At 49.2% G+C, this 21,634-nt stretch overlaps 1 protein-coding gene across 1 annotated transcript in view; it reads left to right on the top strand.

The window, feature by feature from the left end:
* RASGRP1 (RAS guanyl releasing protein 1) overlaps positions 1-19,171 on the top strand; it is a 62,108-nt gene extending 42,937 nt beyond the window's left edge. The window contains exons 7-17 of the mRNA XM_075532286.1: positions 2,703-2,876; positions 3,722-3,838; positions 5,734-6,009; positions 7,370-7,450; positions 9,228-9,332; positions 10,076-10,185; positions 10,952-11,096; positions 12,092-12,128; positions 12,796-12,948; positions 14,954-15,339; positions 19,037-19,171. Coding sequence (XP_075388401.1) covers positions 2,703-2,876; positions 3,722-3,838; positions 5,734-6,009; positions 7,370-7,450; positions 9,228-9,332; positions 10,076-10,185; positions 10,952-11,096; positions 12,092-12,128; positions 12,796-12,948; positions 14,954-15,339; positions 19,037-19,171 — 1,719 coding nt within the window. The remainder of the gene's footprint in view (positions 1-2,702; positions 2,877-3,721; positions 3,839-5,733; positions 6,010-7,369; positions 7,451-9,227; positions 9,333-10,075; positions 10,186-10,951; positions 11,097-12,091; positions 12,129-12,795; positions 12,949-14,953; positions 15,340-19,036) is intronic.
* Positions 19,172-21,634: the final 2,463 nt, after the last annotated feature.

Below are 21,634 nucleotides of genomic sequence, written 5' to 3'. Positions count from 1 at the left end.
CTTGTTACACCACCATTAGGCCTGGGGGTCTCAACGAGCCCCTTCCTGGAGCCCAGCTATGTCTGGAAGAGAGTCCACAGACTAGGTGACAGAGGTGAGTCCATCTTTCCCCCCGTGTTGCCATCCCTCCTGTCTTCACACAATTGTTTGCTGGTCAGCAAGGAACCACCCCCAGTTCCCATTCAGAAATAAATCTTCAAGTGTTAATCTGCTCTAACCCCCCAGGCCATCACTGGCACCCCTCAGAAACCCAAAGGCGCCTCTTGGGAAGCTGTCATTTGGCAGCAGCTCCTTCATCATAGGGCAGGACACCAGTCTGAACCAAGAGGCACTCAAGAGAGTTCTCGATCACACTGGAACCCAGAGCGGCCGGGAGCCAGGCTGGGTCCTCTGCAAGGGGGACACCCTTCCCTTCAGTGAGCAGCCCAAGTCCCATCACCAAAGAAAACGGAGGGTTACAGTTGTAACCAGTTTTACCCAATGGTAACCCTCCCTTCAACATGGGGTTACAGAGAAATTCATCTCTCCCGCAAGCTGAATGCTATTTCATATTTGAAGTTTAGTGTAGCACTTCAGGTTCGAAGAAGAGCTGGGGGGGGTCCCCCAAGGTGCCCCAGATTTGGTGACTCACTCGGAGGGATCGCTGGTCTTAGTCCAGCAAAGAGCTATAAACCACAGTAACCAAGGGGAACGGCATAGGGGTGACATCTGTGGGAAACCAGATGCAGGCTTCCGAGAGCCCTTTCTCGGTGGCCACACAGAGCCCAGCTTGTGACAGGACACGGCTGTCTGCCGGGCATGCAGTGTGCACGGGGCTGCTCCTGTCGATGTCCTCTGCCCAGCCTGTACCAAAGGCCCGCTCCTAAGAGGAAAGCAGGCGTGCGGCCCGACCCTGACTGTGTGCGCAAACACTTTATACACCCTTACCTGGGAGCGGTCCCCAAATCCAAGTCCCTCGGAGGTCCATGAGGGCGTTACCCTTCTCGCGGGCCCTTCCAAGGCTAGCCGTCTTAGGCCTGGTGTATCAATAAGTCTTTTCTGTACGGAGGGCAGGGTGAATGATAAGGATGATTCTTTTAAAGCGCAAATGGATTCGGTATTAATATTGAGGGTGGGAGGTATCTATAAAATGTATTCACCGGAATGACTCATGGGACCTCGCGTTTATTCTCAGTACGCTTTTGGCTTTAGCTGTCTGCCTCTCTTAAGGAGTGGTTTGGGTCCTACTCACGTTCCTCCCCCCCACTCCCCTCCCACCCGCCTCAGCACCCACAGCACATGACACTGACATCAGGTAACTTGCAGCTGCTGGCCTTGGGTGAGGGGTGCTCGGCAGGCCAGTCACCACTCGGGCAGCACCAGCAACCCTACGCTAGCTAATCTTGGCAGCTTACCAAAAGCCAAGGTTTGTGTTTTGCTCCACCTGTGTCTCTCACACGGCTCCGCAGAGGGCTCCTAGGGACCCTCTGCTCGCCATCATCACTTAGGGACCCAGAAGGCGTTGCTGCTGTCGCTACTCTTGTTGACAAGCGTTCCCACAAGCTCCCCGGCAGCAATGGGAAGGCGACAGGGCAGATCACTCGGTGCCTCTTAATTGGTCGGGTCGAGGGTGACGTCACTTCCGGTGCCCCGTGGCTGTTTCTGCTTCGGAGGAGAGGGCTCAGAAGCAGAGACTGGGGAGTGTGGAGCAGACATGGACTCCCAGCGCAGTGCTGGAGAAGAGCAGACAGCCCCTCCCTCCTGGTGATGCTGACTGAGCAGCGCGGGTCTTTGGGACAGAGACCCAACCTTACCTTCATCACTTACACTGAAGCCTCCAGGACATGTCCAACTGCCTAGGCTTTTTCATTACCAACCATAGTCAATGCCAGTGTCAAGTTTGGGGACGATAAAACCAAATCCCACTGCCGTCGAGTCGATTGCAACTTCTAGCAACCTGACAGGACAGAGCAGAGCTGCCCCGTACGGTTTGGGGACTGTAACTCTTTACATGGGCAGAGAGCCTCATCTTTTTTCCCATGGGGCGGCTGGTAGGCTCGAATCACCTACCTGGAGGTCAGCAACCCAACACTTAAACACCGTGTCTCCAGGGCAATCACCCAAAATGGAGCAAACCGCAGTTCACATTCCCTCTTCCCCTGCCTCTGGTCAGGAAGGCAGTGGAAGGGAATCCAGAGTCAGTCCCAGCAGAGAGTTAGCGCTTTTCCCGTCGCCACCGCTTCACGTGGCTGCAGGACTTGGAAAGCGCTAGGGGCTTTCACATGGGAGCTCATTGGACCGTCTGCATGGTAATTCTGTGTCCTAGGCGGGGCACCCAGATGTGAAAATACAAAAAGAACCAGGAGAGGAGGAGGGAGGGCGTTTTTGAGAAAATGAGAGATTACATGTTGTGTGAAGAAAATGATCTTATTCCTCTGACCTTCCTCATCAGACCTGGAGCCAGTACTGAGACCTTCTTGCCTTTGTTCTGTTTTCTTTCGGATTCTGGAGGGGTGGGTCTCTACACAATTGCATCATTTTGATTAATGAGTGTAATACACATCCATTGACGCCATGCTGTGGGAGCATGCTAACAATTCCCCTTCTACCAATTCTGGGAGCCCCGTGGAGAAGCAGGAGAGGAGAGCAGGACAGCCCCAAGGCTTCCCAGAACAGTAGAGCCCTCTGATGAGTTTCTCTCCCCGCCCCCCCCCGCCCCCCAGTTCTCGGATTATCAGAATTACCTGGTGAACAGCTGCGTGAAGGAGAACCCCACCATGGAGCGCTCCATTGCCTTGTGCAACGGCATCTCCCAGTGGGTGCAGCTGATGGTTCTCAGCCGCCCCACCCCGCAGCTCCGGGCAGAAGTCTTTATCAAGTTCATCCAGGTGGCCCAGGTGAGTGAATGGAGTGAGGCTGGTGGTCTGGGCTAGCAAGGAAATGCTTCCCCCTTCTCTTCCCCCAGCCTGTCTGCCCCTCAGGGGTGCTTTCCCTCCTGAATCCTGTGACACTCCGCCTTCAGTTGTCCCCATGGAAACATCTGATGACCTTTCTATCCCCCTCAAAAAGGCAACAAGGAGCCGTGGCCAAACACGCCCCCCAGGCTCAGGATGAGATTTGTATTCTGGTAGCTACATCTTTCACATGTTCCCCCAAATTGGAACCAGTCCACACACTGGCTTCCCCTAGTGTGACTCCTACCTTTGAGAGAGGAAGGCAGCATGACAAGCCTTACAATGACTGCACAAGCCGAGACTTGGCCTCAGAGATGGTGAGGCTGTGCTAGGTTCCTGTGCTGTGCCTGCACGCTACTCTAAGAGGGCAGAGGTTAAGCAATGGTGAGAGGGAAACAGGAACGAGGAATACGCGTTTGACCCCCCCAGAGATCCTAGCTTCCCTATCCCAGCTACTGCCTCGAACAAAGTGAGTAAGACAAAGTACAGCCGATGGGTTAGCTTGGGGGAAAGGAAAGGAAAGACTGCATGTGACGGTGTCTTTTCCAACACGGAATGGTGCCGCTCCGCCAGTGTTTCTCCAGGCTTCTCAGAGCATGGACCACCCGCGTGGTATTAGCTAGAGGCATGCCAAACACACCCACCCAGGGAATCAGAAAATCTGCATTCATCAACTACTCTGGATGGGTCTGCAGGACAAGTGAGCTAGAGAGTGTTCTGCAGTCCAGGAAGGAGCTAACCCTCTCGGATGCCTGACATTGACAATGACTGTGTCTTCTGTGCCACAGAAGCTGCACCAGCTACAGAACTTCAACACGTTGATGGCTGTGATCGGTGGGCTGTGTCACAGCTCGATCTCCCGGCTCAAGGAAACCAGTTCGCACGTCCCACAGGAAATCAATAAGGTCAGTGCGACTGCATTCTCGGTGGCCCTGGCCAGAATCCGAGGGCCACTGGAGGTTTGCTCCCTGAAAAGCAACCCAGAGAGCATTTCCAAACTGCACCGTCCCTCGTCAGCCAAAGTGCCAGGGAGGCAAACCCCAAGAAAACCTGCGGTGAGAAGGCAGATTTGAGAGTAACTGAGACCATCTGGCCAAGGACATGTCGCCATACCTATTCCAGGTGCCCATTGCTACGGAGTAATCGGTCACCATCTTTAACACTAGCTGCCTTGCTCCAACGCCTGGCACCAAAACGTTTGCCCAGAAGGACGAAGGGGTCCGTTGACAACAGCTCCGTTTGCGCGGTGAGTGTAGAATTCCGTGCGAAAAGCCGCTGTCCACAGCCCTTAAAGAGGCATATTCTGGAGAGCTGACTTTGCCCAGGGAGCTGGAGACGAGTTCCTTGGGTGCCATTTTTGTAACAGATAGTGGTTTTATTGCAAACTGTTCTTCTTAAATGTCCAAAGTGCTTTCTTACGTTATCAGATAACGTCACCTTTCCTTTATGGCATGCAGCTACTCGGAGCAGAAAGCGCTCACAGTTAAGCACACAGGTGCAGCTGTACACGTGTGGCTTAGCTAATGCCTGCCCCGGGGCATTTTCACCGCACCGAAGAGGAAAGAGCATGCCTTCCCTCAATATGCTGGAACCCTGATCCCCGAACTGCCTTTGAGGATGCAGACCCTTTTCTTAAGGAGGGATGTCTGAAGCTCGTAGCCCAACCCTTAGTCCCAGGTGTTCATGCTCGGGCTGCTGCCCACCCACCTCCTCCCCATAGTCTGCTCAGAGGGGACGTGGACTTTCCTTTGAATCACCTGCAGTTTGGCTGGAACCATAAAAAATAGCCCATGTCTTAGAGGTGGCAGAAGGGAAATAGTCACAGTTAACCATGGACTTGCTGACATCAACATACACCTGTACCGCACACACAACCCAGTTTGCTAGAGATGCATGAGAACATGATACTCTTTCACCCTGCTGTCCCACGGGCCTAAGTGCTGTATTGTGGGGAAATGGTACTTCTTCGGACCATGATTTCTTTAAGACTTTCAGATGCAAACATTTAATGTGTGTGATGTGATGGAACGGCTTGCATTTGGTATCTTTGCTTCTGAGATGGCTGCCCACCAGGTGGGGAAGAGGGATCTGTGGACTCCATGCTCACCTGAGCCAGGTTTGAAAAGAACGCCTGATGAGCCTACTCCCTTTCGGGACTGAGGAACAGCAGTGCTCCCCAGAGCTTGCAGCTCTTTTGCCCTTTGCTGACAACTGGTCTAGTCTACTCAGACTCTTTAGTTCGGGCGTTAAGCGTGCGGATGTCACTCACTTCCTAGACACAAGCCCCTTTGGGGGCATCCAGTGATAAGACCCACAGAGCGCCTCCTAGAGGAGAACAAGCAGTACGCCAATGAAGCTCCGCATGCGGTTTCTCCAAGCTAGCAACACATACCGCATTTCCTCAAGCCACCCTGCAAATGGATTGCAAGGCAATGTCTCAGGATGCCTGCACAAGACAACTGGGAAAGGAATTTGTGGCCTGGGAACAGAAGTCAGTGGGCACTGTCTTGTTCACCATACTCTCTTAATGTTTTTTTGTTGCAAGTGTTTATGCTGTGTGTTTTCTTGAAGTAAAATTTCATCTAAAAACGATCACTACAACCTGCTATTGTCGAGAACCGAGTGACGCATACCCTCTTACAGTACACTCTGGGCTGGCCATCTAGGAGTCATGTCTGGCACCGGAGACATGAATCACCTCCTGCCCAACATGTTAGGCGGGCTGGGACCAGGCGAGTGGTCATTACAGACTCCCCTGCCAGCAGCACCTGTGATTGGCCCTGTCCTTCTGCCTCCGTAGGTCCTAGGTGAGATGACGGAGCTGCTCTCCTCCTGCAGGAACTATGACAACTACCGGCGAGCCTATGGGGAGTGCACCCACTTCAAGATCCCCATCCTGGGGGTGCACCTCAAGGACCTCATCTCCCTCTATGAAGCCATGCCCGACTACCTGGAGGGTGGGAAGGTGAATGTTCACAAGCTGCTGGCCCTGTACAATCATATCAATGAGCTGGTCCAGCTGCAAGAGGTGGCCCCACCACTGGAGGCCAACAAGGACTTGGTACACCTGTTGACGGTAAGGTTCGCCCTGGAGGACAGTTTGCACGCGACTCTGTGTACCTAACACATATTAGCTTATTTAATCCTCACAAAACCTTTCTACAAAGTGGGTATGATTATTATTACTGTCCATCTTATGGATAGGGATGTGGAGGCACAAAGACCTAATTTGCCCGAGGGCCATGTAGCAGAGGCTTGATGCAGATTCAGGCTGTGGGACTCCAGCGGCTGAGCTCTTAAAACACTATGCCATTTGGACTTGAGGCCTACAAAAACAGGCTAGGTTCTTTGGGAAGAGCTCACGACAAACTGGGATACAAGACTTGATAAGAGAGGGAGGTGGTGTGTTCTCATGAAAAGAGAGCAGTGAGTTTAAAAATCAGGTTTACTATTTGGATCCCACAACCACTGGCTTAGATCCCATGCCTGGGGGGCCTCAAGCCCAGGGCCAGTGACCACTTGGTTGGGGTGCAGAATAGGATTTGAACTCGGGGCAGCATAATGTCAGATGAGCTTCCTCCTAGACCTGCAGGTCTGGGGTTCGCTGGTTGTATGAATGGGTGGGAATGTAACTCCCTCTCCATATCACATCTATCACTTCAAAAGTTATACAACTTTAACCTGCACTTTTTGAAAAACGGAGTAAGTTCCTACTTCACAGGATAGAGCCCCCAGCTGCTGTCTGATTATGTTGTCTAATCCCAGCCCTTTCACTAATTAACCAGTGACCTTGGCTCTGTTTCTATCATTTGTAGACAGATGCTCGGCATCCTAACCTTTTTTGAGTCATAAATCCTGTGATGACAACTGTGCACCTTCTGAAAAAAGACGCATAAATTATACACACCAGAGTGGGCACACAATTTCCTGATGCCTCTCGACTCCAGGCTAAGAACTAGATTGTGTCTACAGCCCCTCCCTCTCTCAAATGTCACCCTTCTGAGGCACTTGGAGTCCATTAGCCCTTCATAGCCTTTAATAATTTCCGGTGATCATCTAAACTGGGCCCTGACGCTGCGCGTAAATTGTTAATAGTATGAAGACATGCTAACTCTCCTGGAGGGATTTCTCTCTGTGTTAGGAACGAACAACTCAAGTGTGGACCGCCTAGCACTACAGAGGTTCCGATATGAAATCCGAGTGAAAGGGGAGGCATCTTGGGATAGTTTCACACTTCATAAACACTATGAGAAGAACTGACATTGGCCCTACTAAAATAGTAGGTGTTACATGCCCCCAAACTTCTGTGATTTTGATAAATCGCCAGAAGCTTAAAAGTGAACCCCTGGAGAGGAGCAATCAAGGGGGAAAGCACATCAGCCATGGGAAGGGCCAAGAGCATCTTAGTCATTGACCAATTCTGCTTTGATCTGCAGTTATCCCTGGATCTCTACTACACGGAAGATGAAATCTATGAGCTGTCCTATGCCCGGGAGCCGAGGAATCACAAAGCCCCAGTGAGTCTGCGCTATAAAAATGTTTAGCAGGTGGGTTGGGTGCTTCATCGAAAGGAACGGCCTTTTCATTGAGTTCACTAAGCAAGGTGCCCAACCTTGTTTTGAGAACTGAGACAGCTTCAACCTATGTGTGAGGAGAGGTTCCATCTACCAAGAGCTTAGTCTGCTTGAAGAGATCGGGCCATTTTGTGAATGGTCCAGCTGGATATGTAGGCTAGAATTGGGGTCATGATAGTGTGTGTGTGGGGGGGGGGAGCATTTAAGAACTAGAGGAAAATTGTATATTTCATCATTGCTACACTACTGCACTCTGGCTGGCTCGTCACCTCCCCACAGCCCTTCTGCAGGAGGATGTCCAATTTCCCCAAGATGGGCCCTGGATCACCACTCTGCACTCCCTCTCATTCACAATGCTGATTTTTTATTTTATTTTTTGGTCTTTGATGCCTGATACCTGATCCCTTCAACGCCTTGTCATCTCACAGGCTGGTGTGCTTCTTCCATGTGGGCTTTGTTGTTTCTCAGTTAGATGGCCCCTTGTTTATCTTCCAGCCTATGGGACCCCAGATTCTATATATTTTGACAACTGGGCACCATCAGCTTTCTTCACCGCATTTGTCTAGGCACCCGCTTTGTCTTTTGCATTCATTTCGGGGTAGACTGGTGTGCTTCTTCCAGGTGGGCTTTCTTGTTTCTTAGCTAGATGGCCGCCTGATTGTCTTCAAGCTTTTAAGACCCCAGATGCTATATCATTTGATAGCTGAGCACCATCAGCTTGCTTCACCACTTTTGCTTATGTACCCGCTTTGTCCTCAGCGATCAAGTTGGGACAGGCTGGTGTGCTTCTTCCATGTGGGTTTTGTTCTCTCAGCTAGATGGGTGCTTGCTTATCTTCAGGTCTTTAAGACTTCAGGTGCTATATCTTTTGGTAGCCGGGCACTATCAGCTTTCTTCACATTTGCTTGTGCACCCATTGTCTTCAGCGATCGTGCCAGTGTTGCCTTTGTTGAGGTGCCATCCAAACAGTGCACAGCCCTGGTGTGTCACAGTTTCTCTGCCCAGCTCCTGGCAGACAACAATCACCAACTGCCTTTTGAAGGATAGTCCCTACAGGCTCTCAGGAAGTTTCCAACCCCAAAGCAGGTGGTACTCAAAGGCAGAGCCCACTCTCATTTAAAAAAAAACAAAAAAAAAAAAAACAGCATCCATGTCCAGAGGGCTAAATTCCTTTGTCGCTATACATGAAGGTCAAGTTTCAGCTTCCTATTATAAAGGAAATGTTTACCAAAGAAGAAGTTGGTAGGTCCCCTTGCCAAGGTGTTATGAGAGCATTTTAGTGAGAAAGCATGCCTTCTCCCATTTAAGGAAGCGATTTTAATTTGGGCTCAATCTTGTGGAACCCATCTAAGTCTGTCCTGACCTGGGTTTCCCCTGCTGCTTAGTTCTTGTCCTTGTCATCCATATCGCTAAGCAAAAGTGAATCGTGAGTAGATAACACTTCAGTGATCTCCTGTGTGGCTTGCTTGTGGATGGTCCTGACGAGACACAGGGTAGACTGACGCTCGGCACAGTAGGAGTGTTACCTTCTCTGTAGATGAAGATCATGTCCATGTAAACTGTCAAGTACAAGAGATGTGCTAGCCAAGATTACTGCTGTCCTATATGGGCTCTACTCCTGCTTCTCCCTAGGCGGAACTGCCAGATTTGGGAAAGGAAGCACTGCGGGTTATACTGTAGCTTAATAGTCATGAGGATTTCTCTGGATATTTCATTTTAGCCACTAACACCTTCAAAGCCACCGGTAGTTGTCGACTGGGCCTCAGGAGTCTCTCCGAAGCCTGATCCTAAGACCATAAGCAAGCATGTCCAGAGGATGGTGGACGTAAGTACAAATGTGTTTCAGACAGAAGGGGTTCTGCCCGCCTGTGGGAAGAGCAGCCAGGGCAGCAGGCACGGGGGTGGAGACAGAGGGGCAGAGACTGTAGGCGTAGCCACTTCTCATATTGTGGCTGCACAATGGTTCAGAAGTTATGTTTTGCACATACACTTTGGGTCATATTGAGGAGGGTAGTACCCTACTGAAGACCCAGCAAGAGAGTATAGGTTTAAAGTCATTTGTCTGGTTTGGGGGCGGGAACGGCAGGTGTAGAGGTGCTTGATCCCAAACACTGCAAAATCCTAATGAACAAGTGTGTGCCCTCCCACATCACCACTTACCCCTGTGGGCCATGGCTGCCCTCCGGGGTGACAGCAGAGCACTGAGCCAACGAGTGACCAGCTAATAGGGGTTGGGGTTGGAGGTTGGGCAGTGCTTTCCCCAACTTCATGGCAGAGCAACTGAGCTGAGCAATGAGACAGGCTGGGTGGAAGGGGTGCACCCCTCTATGCAGTGGCCAGAGGTGATGACAGAACGTCACGCTAAAGGAACTGCAAACTCACGACCACCCCCCAGCTGGTGGTACCAGCAAAGGCCTGGGATTTGCTGCAGCTTCAGGGGCATGCTTCCTTGTCCCCTCATTCAAGCTGCGAGGCTTTGGTCTGGCCGCCCCAGCCCCGTTGGTCAGCTGGCTAACGGCAGGCGATGGGTTTCTCTATGGGAGTCACCAAAGAAACTCCTTTTTGCAGTCTGTCTTCAAGAACTATGATCTCGACCAGGATGGCTACATCTCTCAGGAAGAGTTTGAAAAGATTGCTGCGAGTTTCCCGTTTTCCTTCTGTGTGATGGACAAAGACAGGTGAGGGGCGTCTGTTGTACACAGGTGTGTGGTTCTGAGCCCTTATCAGTGAGAGGAGGTGTATGGATGTGTCACCAGAAGAACTTTCAAATCAGTTTTAGGGGTGGGTCACTGGACTAATTTGTAAACCCGGGTGTGTTACTGCCACAGTTCCTCACTGAATCCTCGAGCTGAGAGCTATCCTTAAATGAATCCCTCTTCCTTTAGCTTGGACCACAGGGAGCACTTCAGTAATGTACACGCTTTTAAGCACCTCCGAACTGAAGATTCCAGTCATCTGCCCACTTAGGAACAGTCCACCGTGAACAAGAAGAATTTCTGTCTTCCTGCTCACTGTGTCCTTCCAGATTATGGCAAACACTGCCTATTCATGTTTTGTTTACTAACAAGGCTCCCTAAAGCCTATCTCAGTTCTCTTAAGAAACCACATGGATGGTTGGTGGGTTCCAAATATGACCTGCCCAGAGTTGGACTCTAGTATAAAGTATGAATCCAGAACTCCTCCCGGGTACATTTTCCATTTCTTCTTCAAGTCTTATGCAGTCATCAAAATAGTTAGGCAACACTGGTTTCGCCAAAGAACAACTCCGAACATGAGTACTGTCATCTCACTTGTCACATGCCATTCATGTATCCTGAAGACAGGGGCTCAAGGAAGTGATCCTTAGGTTGTCATTCCCACTGTATCACCGCCAGAGGATAAGGAGAAAGGCCAGCGCCCCCCAGGCCACCCAGGCTCACACTTGCCTCTGCCGTTTCCTGGCAGGGAGGGTCTCATCAGCAGGGACGAGATCACTGCCTACTTCATGCGGGCCAGCTCCATCTACTCCAAGCTGGGCTTGGGCTTTCCTCACAACTTCCAAGAGACCACCTACCTGAAGCCCACCTTCTGTGACAACTGTGCCGGATTTGTAAGTGTTCTCAGCGTGCTTCCAGGATGAAGTTGGACAGGGAGACAGGGCAGTTCATAGCATAAAGACGGGTACAGATCCTGGGACCCTATCAACTCAGCCCAGCAGGGAGTGTGAGCAAACACCCAGGAGGAGACCAGGGACACTCCTGTCTCTGCCGCTTCCCTCGTGTGTGTTTCCCGCCCGAGTGCGAGGCCTGGGAGGGATGGTATGGAAATGTCTGATTGGCAGCAGTTTACTTCTAAATATTCATATGCTGTTCATCTTTACAGAAGAGGGACACAGGCATGTCTCAGAGACGATGCACATTTTGTTCAAGACTGTCCTAAAAACTGAGTGTCCCTAAAGGGAGCCACGTGAATTTTGCTTTCCACTGTACACAAAAGTTTTACTTATGCTCAACTATAGTTTTATGAAAATTTTGAAAAAGTTGTGAGAATTACCGAAATGTGACAGAGACACAAAAATAAGCGCATGCTGTTGGAACAATGGTGTTGATAGAGACTTGCTGAATGCAGGGTTGCCGCAGGTCTTTCACTTGTAGAAAACAGACCATCAGTGAATCTCGGTGAACCGAGGTATGCCTGTAGGACACGTAGGTCTATCAAAAATATCCGCCTTCAAGAAATCACGTTAGTGCTGCCCCACTCCTGTCCAATAGTGTCCTCCCAAACCTGAGTTCCTGACCTCAGGATTCTCTTTATAGCCTTGTTCCTCAGTCCCGAGACCTAGCCCATTTGTTCCCCACCTGGAGGAATCCCAGATCCTATGTCCACTGCAGTGAATTCTGCAGAACATTTGACTCTCATCAGCCCAGACGTTTCCCATTTTCACTTGAAGGTCAGAAGGGTCAAGCATAGGAGAAAGAAAAGGGTTCCCTCCCGCGTGGACGAGGGGTGGAATCGGAAAATAACGGATGAATGTGAGCGTGCAGTTTGACCGCACGCAGATGAGTGGTGGCAGGCGCGCTCTAATGAGTCTTCTTCGTCTCACAGCTCTGGGGCGTGATCAAGCAAGGCTATCGATGCAGAGGTAAGACTCACCTTTGCCTGTGACTTCCAGGCCCCTCATCTATTGGGTCACCTCAAAAGCATTTGCTCCTCGTTGTCCACTCAGTCCACAAATTCTCAGCAGAACACATAAGCTCATCCCTGAGAGCGACTGACAGTGCACAGGAAAGGATTGCGGCCTCCTCTTACAGGATCCTCTGGTCCTGGCCGTGGGTTGGCTGGTAGGAGAGTTTGCCTTCCTAAGTCACGGGAGGGCGAGTGCCCAAAGAAAGCGACATGATCACCTGCATGACAGAAGGGAGTTTTTAAAGACCCTTGTTGGCTTCCTTCTTATAAGTGGACACAGGAGGACATTATTCAGCCTTCCTTGTAACTGTGACACTTCAGGAGTGAAGACAAGGAGGTGACCTTTCACCTGGTCTCCTTCGCCGGGGCACTAGGTGCCAATGACCAAGGCACTTTCTTTTCCTTCTGAAATAACAAGCCACTGCTTCTGATTCTGGGTCTCACTGGGAAGGTTATCCCGGGTCTGTGAGGTCCAAAGTGAGAACATAACCAGGTGGGTTGGGAATGTTGGGCACCCTGGGTCAAGAAGATAGGATAGGCGTGCGTGACAAAAGAACACTGCATGAACTTGGCTTTGCGATCGGGGGAGAGAGAAAGGCAGACACTTCCTGTCTTGTCCACAGACTGTGGGATGAACTGCCACAAGCAATGCAAAGACCTGGTGGTGTTCGAGTGCAAGAAGCGGGCGAAGCACCCAGCAGCTCCCACAGACAGCAGCGCCGCGGGGGGGCCGACAGCCAGGCTTTGCCCACTGGGAGCCAAAGAGCTGCTCCAAGGTAAGCAAGCAGACACTGAACTGAGAAGAGGCATCCTGCTATGTGAAGAGGGAAGGGGGACACTATGGGGGAAGAAAGATTCATTCATTATTGGAGCTTCATTTCCCATGGCTAGGCCAGGGCTGACCCCTTCCACAGTTCTGGATTCTCAGCTCTAGAAGTCCTGGAACAGGAGAAGCAAATGAGAACCAGTCAGTAGCTGTTGCTTGAGTACATACAAGGGCCGGAGTCCCTGAGAGGCGCCAACAGTGAAGGCACTCGACTCCTAACGACTAGCTCAAAGGTTGGCTGTTTGAATCCACCCAGCCTCAGGTCAGAAGAAAGGCTCCGTGACTGACTGGTTCCCAACAGGTCGCTGCGTCAAACCCCCCAGAGGTCAGTTCTCGGCAGTACAGCTGGTCAGCTCAGCAGCAACGGGCAGGGTGTTCCGGTTTCCACCAAATACAAATCCTGACTTCTGGCCGAGACAGAGCCCAAAGCGAACATTTACCCAGGCCCCTCTCTTCCCATCCCAAACCCGAAACTAGGAGACAGAAGACGCACATGCACGCATGCATGTGTGCGCACATTACACGTATCATATTTAACAGAGTACGGTATGAACATAGTATATTTAATGTTGAAAACTCAGGTGCATTTGAAAAGAAGCGTCCCCATAGGCCAGAAATGCACCAAAAGCACATTTGAGTGGAAGCTGAAGGTCACTGCCCCACGGGGCTCCAGGCCTAGAAGCAGGCCAAGGTGGTTGGCAATTTGAATTGTACAGAACAGAGACCACAATGCCTACAGTCCACGTGACGGCGACTCACCCAGATAGTGACGGCCTCTAGCATTGGAACCGTTAGAAGGGCGAGTCCCCAGAGAGTGGCATGATCACCTCCAGAAGAGAAGACCCAGTTTCTGAAGGTCCCTGAGGACATCAGCCACCCTGCCTCCATCCCTCTGAAGCTCCCCGCGATGAGTTCGAGAACTCCTGTTATCAGGCCAGAGTCTTTTCAGCCATACAGATCTTGGCTGGTCTTAGCTAAAAACTGAACAATAGAAAAATATACATAAAACATTCCAATCGAAATACATACTTTTGTAAAAGGACTTTCACTTATATAATAACTTCATTTTCCAAGCCCTGGCATAGATTTTCACCCTGCTTCTCTGAAGACTAAACAGAATTCAAAATTCATGTTTATTAGTCACTGTTGAATGGAGCCTAATGATTTTTTCAAAGAGCTCAGAATTACTGCTGAGGCTGCAAAGCAGTGCACTGAGATGATCCGCAGCCTACCTTAAAGCCTGCCATCCACCTCAAAGACGTCTTCTCCTGCTTTCCCAAGAAATTACTTCTTAATGTTTAACATTACCAGACTGGGTCCTGGGGGAGCGGAGGGGGGGGAGGGGGGGCAGGGGATGGGAAGTGTGGGTTAAAAACAAAAACACTAAACAGAGAATGACTCCTCAGCCCTTTCCCATTAGCATCAAACAAGGGCAGCAACTTCGAAGCACTTTCACAGGCCAGCACATTTCTCTCGGTTGGTGAAGCCGAGCCTCCCGAGACCAGCAGGTAGATGAGCCCTCCAAAGTTCCGACCAGCTGCTAAAGGCACCCCTAGCAATATGGACACCGAAGTACTGAGAGCTCCCAGCTAGTAATACCCACACAAGTATTTATGGGGCATTTCTGTCTACATTGACCTTTATCCCTTCATTCAGGGAACTCCCAAGCTGAGGCCAGGGGTTCAGGTTACCTACAGAAACCCGCAAGGCGACCTTTGTACAAAATAAAGATGCTCTTTCCTCAGGGTGGCTGCACTGACCGTGATGCCAATGGCCATGGCCTGGCCAGCAAAGCGCGTGGGAGTTCAGCCCTCGTTCACTCCCTAAATTGGTGGCTGCAAATGGTCCCGTTTGCTTCTGCTCAACTCCTATAGCTGTAAGGTTTCACTTGAGATTAATGGGGTTAAGCCAGCCCTTTCAGGCTAGAGTACTAACTTGGTGTGCATTTTCTGCAGGGCCTGACGGGGGACCTTTTATGTTTCCCAATGGGGAGGCTGTGGAACACGGTGAGGAAAGTAAAGACCGGACCATCATGCTGATGGGGGTGTCCCCACAGAAGATTTCTGTTCGCTTGAAGAGGACTGTCGCCCACAAGGCCACCCAGACTGAGCCAGTGCCCTGGAGTGGCAGGGACGGTCCTTCGGGTCCTCTTGTACTGTCCTCCCCGAGGAAGACAACCCAGGATACACTTTACCTGCTCCCCAGCCCCACGTCTCCGTGCCCCAGCCCAGGCTTGGTCCGAAAGCGGGCCTTTGTCAAGTGGGAGAACAAAGAATCCTTCATAAAATCCAAGGAGGAGCTCCGTCATCTCAGATTCCCAAGCTACCAAGAACTGGAACAGGTCTGTCCCTTTCCCTTTTCAGCCTCTCACTCACATTGAACCCGCAGCCCAGAGCTCAGAGATGAGGTGAAGCCAGGGAAGCGCACATGAGCCGACTGGGACCAGAGCGAAGACTAGCTGGATCAAACCAGACAAAAGCAGCAAGCAAAATAAAAAGAACCCAGTCTTGTCTTTTCCACAGAGACCAGTGGGGGCCCCGGTTCTGATTACAGGAGCAAAACAGGATGTACAAGGTTCCCGAATGCCTTTGCAGTGCCTGCCTCCTGTGTCAGAGCCAGTAGCCCAGAGTCTGTTCACAGGAGGCCCGTTGAGAAAAAGCAGTCTCTTGATCAGCTTTATTGTGCTATGCCAATGCTCACTTCTCCCCCTCCCCCCACCACACCGCAACTAAAACAAACTTGCTTACAGCTTTTCACTAAAGGTTACTGTAACACTACCCGTCAGGTTTGGGTCTGGGATCTTTGCTTGGCCATCTCCCTCCAAGAGGACAGGTGATCTAAGCGTCACAATCAAACAATGCAGAAAGAGAGCATGTTGTAAGCCCCCACAGAAAACGCCCCCCTCTTACTAAATGAGGGGTGTTTCCCCACACATCAGGACTGTGCCTTCCCCTACACATATTGCCACAGACAGATCAACAGAAGCTAGCAAATAACAATGTGATCTACAAAACAATGACAGCTGTAGCACAAGGTATCTTTTGTTTTATTTTTTAGAAACTAGGCACACCATGTCCTAATTATAAGATACATCATAGAGGCATTTGAAAAGGAATCATCCAATTCATTAAGGAAAGCAGACCAGCAGTCAGGAATGTGCTGCAAACATTTGTGTGAAGGGGAGGAAGGGGCAGGGGAGACAAGAGTAGGAAAAGGGTCTTCAACCAGACCAGATAGTCGTCGGCGTGAGCTGTCATCGAGTTGGTTCCAACGCATGGTGACCCTGTGTCCGACAGACTGAAACACCACCATCCTCACAATTGGTGTTTGAGCCCATTGTTGCAGCCACCGTGTGAATCCATCTCACCGAGGGTCTGCCTCTTTCTTTACTGCCCCTCCACTTTACCAAGCATGCTGTCCTTCAGGGACTGAGCTCTCCCAATAACATGTGCAAAGTATGTGAGACAAAGTCTTGTCATCCTTGCCTTTACGGAGCATTCTGGCTGCATTTCTTCCCAGGACTGTGTTCTTTTGGCAGTCCATGGTCATTCCAATGTTCTTCACCAGTCTCCTTATACTCATGACGTGAAGAGACTGACTACCACCACTTGGGTCTGGCACGCCTGAGTCCTCAAAGTAAGAGGCTTGCTTCTCACACTTTAAAGAGGTCTTGTACAGAAGATGTACCCAATGCAGTATGTTGTTTAATCTCACAAGATAATGTTGTCCAGTTCTCTGGGGCCCATTATTAATGTTTAGTTCAAAGTCAGGGCTTGTTTCAATAAATCCCTTGTTGCCTCTCAGTAGTTTCTTATCTGTTCTAGGTAATTTATGACAGGAATGCAATGATAAATAATCATTTCATCAGAGGAAAATTCTTTAGCCTGCCTTTTCCCCAATGTATCAAGGTTTGCCCTGCGTTTAGAAGCCTACCAGTACAAATACAAAAGCAGCATCCACCTAGTTAGAGTTCCTTAAATAACCCAAGATACAGCACAGAAAGCTCTGGAGGATCCCTAGTCCACAGCCCCAGGTCTCCCGACCAGACTCCTAGAGGCTGGAACAGAGGACCATCTGAATGACACTAGATGATGCGTGCCAGGCCCAACTAGATCAAGATGAGGAACAAGTGAAAAACAGACTTTCTGAATGAAAGGTAATCTCTTGCGGAGAGTATTTTTTAAGAATTGCTTTTATGAATCAAGGCGATCTGGTGGCAAAATGTGGGACACGCACACACAAGTCTTGTTAGTAGAAACACACACACACCCCACACACCCCCAACCCCCGTTAGGAGTAGAAACCGCCATGGGAAACAGGAAAATTAAAGAGCCTTGCAAAGTGAGCGCAGTAAGAGTTGAAAGAACTTTGGCCTTGGGGACAGAAGTTTGCGTTTTCAGTCCCAGATGTGTGGGAGACTGTGCCCTGCTTGGTCACCTGTAACATGCAGGGCTTGGGCTCCCTGCTTTCTATAGCTCCTTGGCATGTTGCATGGTTTTTGAAAGGTGCAGTTAGTCTATAATGGTGACTTCTTAAGGCAAGAAACAGGTGGTAGAGTTCAGGTAAATTAGCCCAGGATAATCTTTACCCGGTAACACCAGTGACTCAGTCCTCTCACCATCTTTCTCAGTCACCTGTGAAAGGGACCCAGGGTCCCTGCGAATTCACTGTGTATATTTTAGAGGCGCAACAATGTCCACTTCCCCAGGAGGTGGAACCCTTACGTAGTGACGTGTCTGCCTGTAATCCAACACTCTCATCTCTTACTAACAAGCTAAATTAAAACCAGATTTCAAATAATTTATGATATAGGTGACTCTTTTAATACCTTTGCATGTGTATACCTCTGAACCGTCACAGAGAAAAACCTAGCCAAAGCTCCTAGAGTTGGATATACCTGGATCCAAATTGTCTGTCTCGCTTCCTTTCTCTATACAGAGACTGGATGGTGTGAGGCTTAAGATGCTCTGTTATGACAGCACAGAAACCAGCACAAAGAAGGGGCTTAATATCCCAGTGAAACCTGAGACCCCAAACTAGATGGGAATGCCTTGGTTGCCTGGGTCTCATACGTTTTCCACCTCTGACAAGGGTACAGTCTTACCATTTTTCTGTTGCCCTCTTTGGATGGAGTTAGTTTACCTTCTCCAACAGGCTCTGCTTTACACAGGTTTAGGCTTTCACCAGCTTCACTATATGAAGTAGTTGAGTCGTGATTCTGTTTACAAAGGAGACTCGCTGCCATCAAGTCGATCCCAACTTACTGCGACCCTGTGCACAGAGAGACCTGCCCCTGTGGGTCTCTCAACTATAAATCTACGGGAGTGTGAGGCCTCACCTGCCTCCTGTGAACGTGTGGTTAGCAGCCATTATGCCACCAGGGCCACTGGGAAAGCGCCTGACACCCCCAAGGTAGCTCAATAGCATCTCTATGTCCTTTTAGGATCATCGATGTGGTAAAATGATATCACTGGAATCATAGTCAAAGACTGGAAACTTACACAGTTAGATACTGTAGCTGTGAATCAAAAAGTAAATCCCAGTTTAGGGAGGTGGGGAAACTTGTATCTTTATCAAAGGGGACATTAGTGTTCAGTGATTTAAGGGGAAGGGGCCCTAAATTACATAAGCTGCAAGATGTTACACAATGACAGTGTTCTGAGTCACTGCTTCTGCAGCCGAGACTGTAGGAAGACCCTGGTTTCCGCCAACTAAGTCCATCTCCTGCTATGCGACATCCCCCGTTTACGGCCTGGAAATTGTTCTGCCTGCTAGCTCCTCACATCCTTGAGATAATCAACGAATTGTTGTTTGCACATGCTCATTGGAAACTATTTTTTATTCAGGACAATATCATGTCTTGAAAATAGATTTTATTTCTATTTTCTATTCAGGGCAAAATCATTGTCTCGAAAATAGTTTTTATTTCTCAACCACAGTGAAGAGGAAATGCCAATCAAGTGTAGTATCTCCAACACTGTACCTGATGTGGTATCGATGCTGCTGGATTAACATAGCTCATCCTTCCTTCCCTCTAGGAAATAAACACTCTGAGAGCGGACAATGACGCCCTCAAGGCCCAACTGAAATGCGCACAGAAGAAAATCGAGTCCCTCCAGCTGCAAAGAAGCCCTCCCGTCTCAGCTCAGATGGAGCAGGGCGACTGTCCCTGACCCAGATGGCCCAGGAGCACAAACCCACTGGTAGAAGCGCGTCCGAGGATCTCGTCTCCTGTGCTGATTAGCACCAACCAGAGACCCAGGGAATCTTAAACAAGAGACTGGCCTGCCTTTAAAAGGCTACTTTTTGGCCTAAGAGATTCGTAAGGTGTGATGGTTATCTTTCAGTCAACTGAATCAAAAGGGAAGCAAGCAGTGTTTGCCGATCAAACCACCTTCCCCGGCCCCAGACTAACACCAACAGTGCTGGAAACCCGACTATAGTTTCCTGACTCCCAAGTGGCCAGCCCGGTTCTGCTTACAACTAAAATCCCTGGGGAAGGAATTTACTTCCTTTTCAGTTTTTCTAAGAACTAAGAGATTTCCTTTGTTCCATCCAGTCAAAGCTTGATTTAGAAAATCACCCATATTCCAAAGGAGATCTACTTCCTCTCTATCCCAGCATTCTTTATGAATCTGGTCCCTGTTTTTCACTACCTCAGGCCTAATCACTTAGCCTCTCACCCCTCCTTCCTCCACTACACTCATCCATACAGGACAACTACCTGAATTGCTGGAGATGTAACGACGCCGTTTGAGGGGCCTGTTAAACAATGTGGCGTCATGGAGCTGGAGGCTCTAGCTGTGGTCTCACAATCATACAAGGGACCAAAGTGAGTACCTAGAAAACGTAGCTAGCACCATCACACACGCCTGGCTGACGGGCTAAACTGAACACAGTGCAGACATGTCTGCCACCACGCATACAGCACATACAACTGGGGGCTTTGAAAAAAAATCTGTGAAGAGTCAAACTCGTGTTCCATCCTTATCTTTTTCTAAGTGTGCTATCAATTTTTCTTTTGAACTGAATTTGTGCTTAAAATTGTTTTCATGATTGATGCTTAGAAACAAGCTAACTGAATCAGCGGCATCAATAACAGTTGATGGCATGTACGTACATGTACACAGTGTGTCTAGACAATATCAGGCATGACCGCAGTCTCAGGCATGTTGCCTAGTTCGGTTTCCTCCTTGATAAAATGTGGAAGTGAATTTAATAACTCGGTCACTTACACAAGCTCACGAGAAGAAACTTGAGTTTGTTACAAGATAAAAAATCTCTCACAGTGTAAATTGTACCAAGCTTGGCAAAACCCCAAGTAATAGTCCTATGCATTTTCTATCGGCAAGATTAGATGCTAAACAGGCTCATTTAGCAACTGTCCACAAACTCTCCTGTCAACCTCTTTTTATTTCCCGACAAAAGTTCATCTTTGAGGGGGAGGTGTCAGGGTGCCTTCCATGCTCTGGAGGACTTCTTGAGATTCTGACCCAAATTGACTAATTACCATGAATATGGTCTTAACAACCAAGTTTCAAGGGTAGAGCCAGTGGGTCCAAATCTTAATGAGAAGACAGAGTATACCTCGTGTTGCTGACTCGGGGAGACAGACCACGGAAGGGTCTTCGATGGGAAGCTGGTCTCCTTGGGCGCACTTTCTTCGAGACTGGTAGTTGGTTCGAGTGGCATAAAACTAGCATTTAGTGTTAACTCTTTCAAGTGTTTCATTAAATTCTATAGAATCGCTTAAATGCGCCTTTACTATTTTGTAGTTACTTGGTATCACTATAGGGCCTGAAAGAGGACAAACACGAGTTTAATGACTTACAAAATCATTGTCTTGCTATTCTTTTCTTGGGATACAGACCCAAGAGGGTAGAGCTCCATTTCTTTAAACATGGTCGCACAAGCCGTTCAAAAGAAAGTCTTTTTCTTTTCCTCCATTCAAAAGGCAAACCCCAGGTTGTTTTGAATGTGTAAGCTGTATTCAAAAGCACACACTTCTATTTAATCAATTTAGAGTTGTTGTGGGGCGGGGGACTTTTGGCATTCCAGAATTGATCCTTCAAATGGACAGAAGGCAGCAATTTCATCCTAAGTTTTTACAACCCAGAAGGGGCTAGAAATTGTGTAAATTCAGGCTGTTTGCACAGAGCTGCACAAGGCTAACGGGCTCTACAGAAACGGCTCATCAAGCCGAGGGTGCCGGTGTTTGCCTGCCGAGCTGTTCCTGGGTACTGTTGAGTAGATCCTGACGCAGAGACTCCATGCGTCACAGTAGAATGACCCCACAGGCTCATCTCATACTGGCTTGAAGTCGGTTGAGTCTCTGCCAAAGCAAGGTCTAATCTTGGCTTATTACAGCAATGGCACTTCTCGTTTTCTCTTGTACTTGTTGATTTTCTTTTTACTGACCACCTGTGAATTTGTGTCTGAAGATGTATAATGTAAAAGAATCGCAAGGAAAAAAATGTACAGATTGTAAAGGTTATTTTGATACCTACTGTAAGTTTTCTGTGTAATATTTATATGATAAAAAACATTAGGATCCCTAGAACATAAGTAGATGTCGTTTTATCTTGATTTGTTTTCCGCCTCAGATCATGAGTATTTAGAAGCTTCCCCTGAATTTC

The sequence above is a fragment of the Tenrec ecaudatus genome, chromosome 14, assembly GCF_050624435.1.
Source record: "Tenrec ecaudatus isolate mTenEca1 chromosome 14, mTenEca1.hap1, whole genome shotgun sequence".
In the NCBI taxonomy this organism is placed as follows: Eukaryota; Metazoa; Chordata; class Mammalia; order Afrosoricida; family Tenrecidae; genus Tenrec; species Tenrec ecaudatus.
This window is presented reverse-complemented; position numbering and strand designations above follow the sequence as displayed.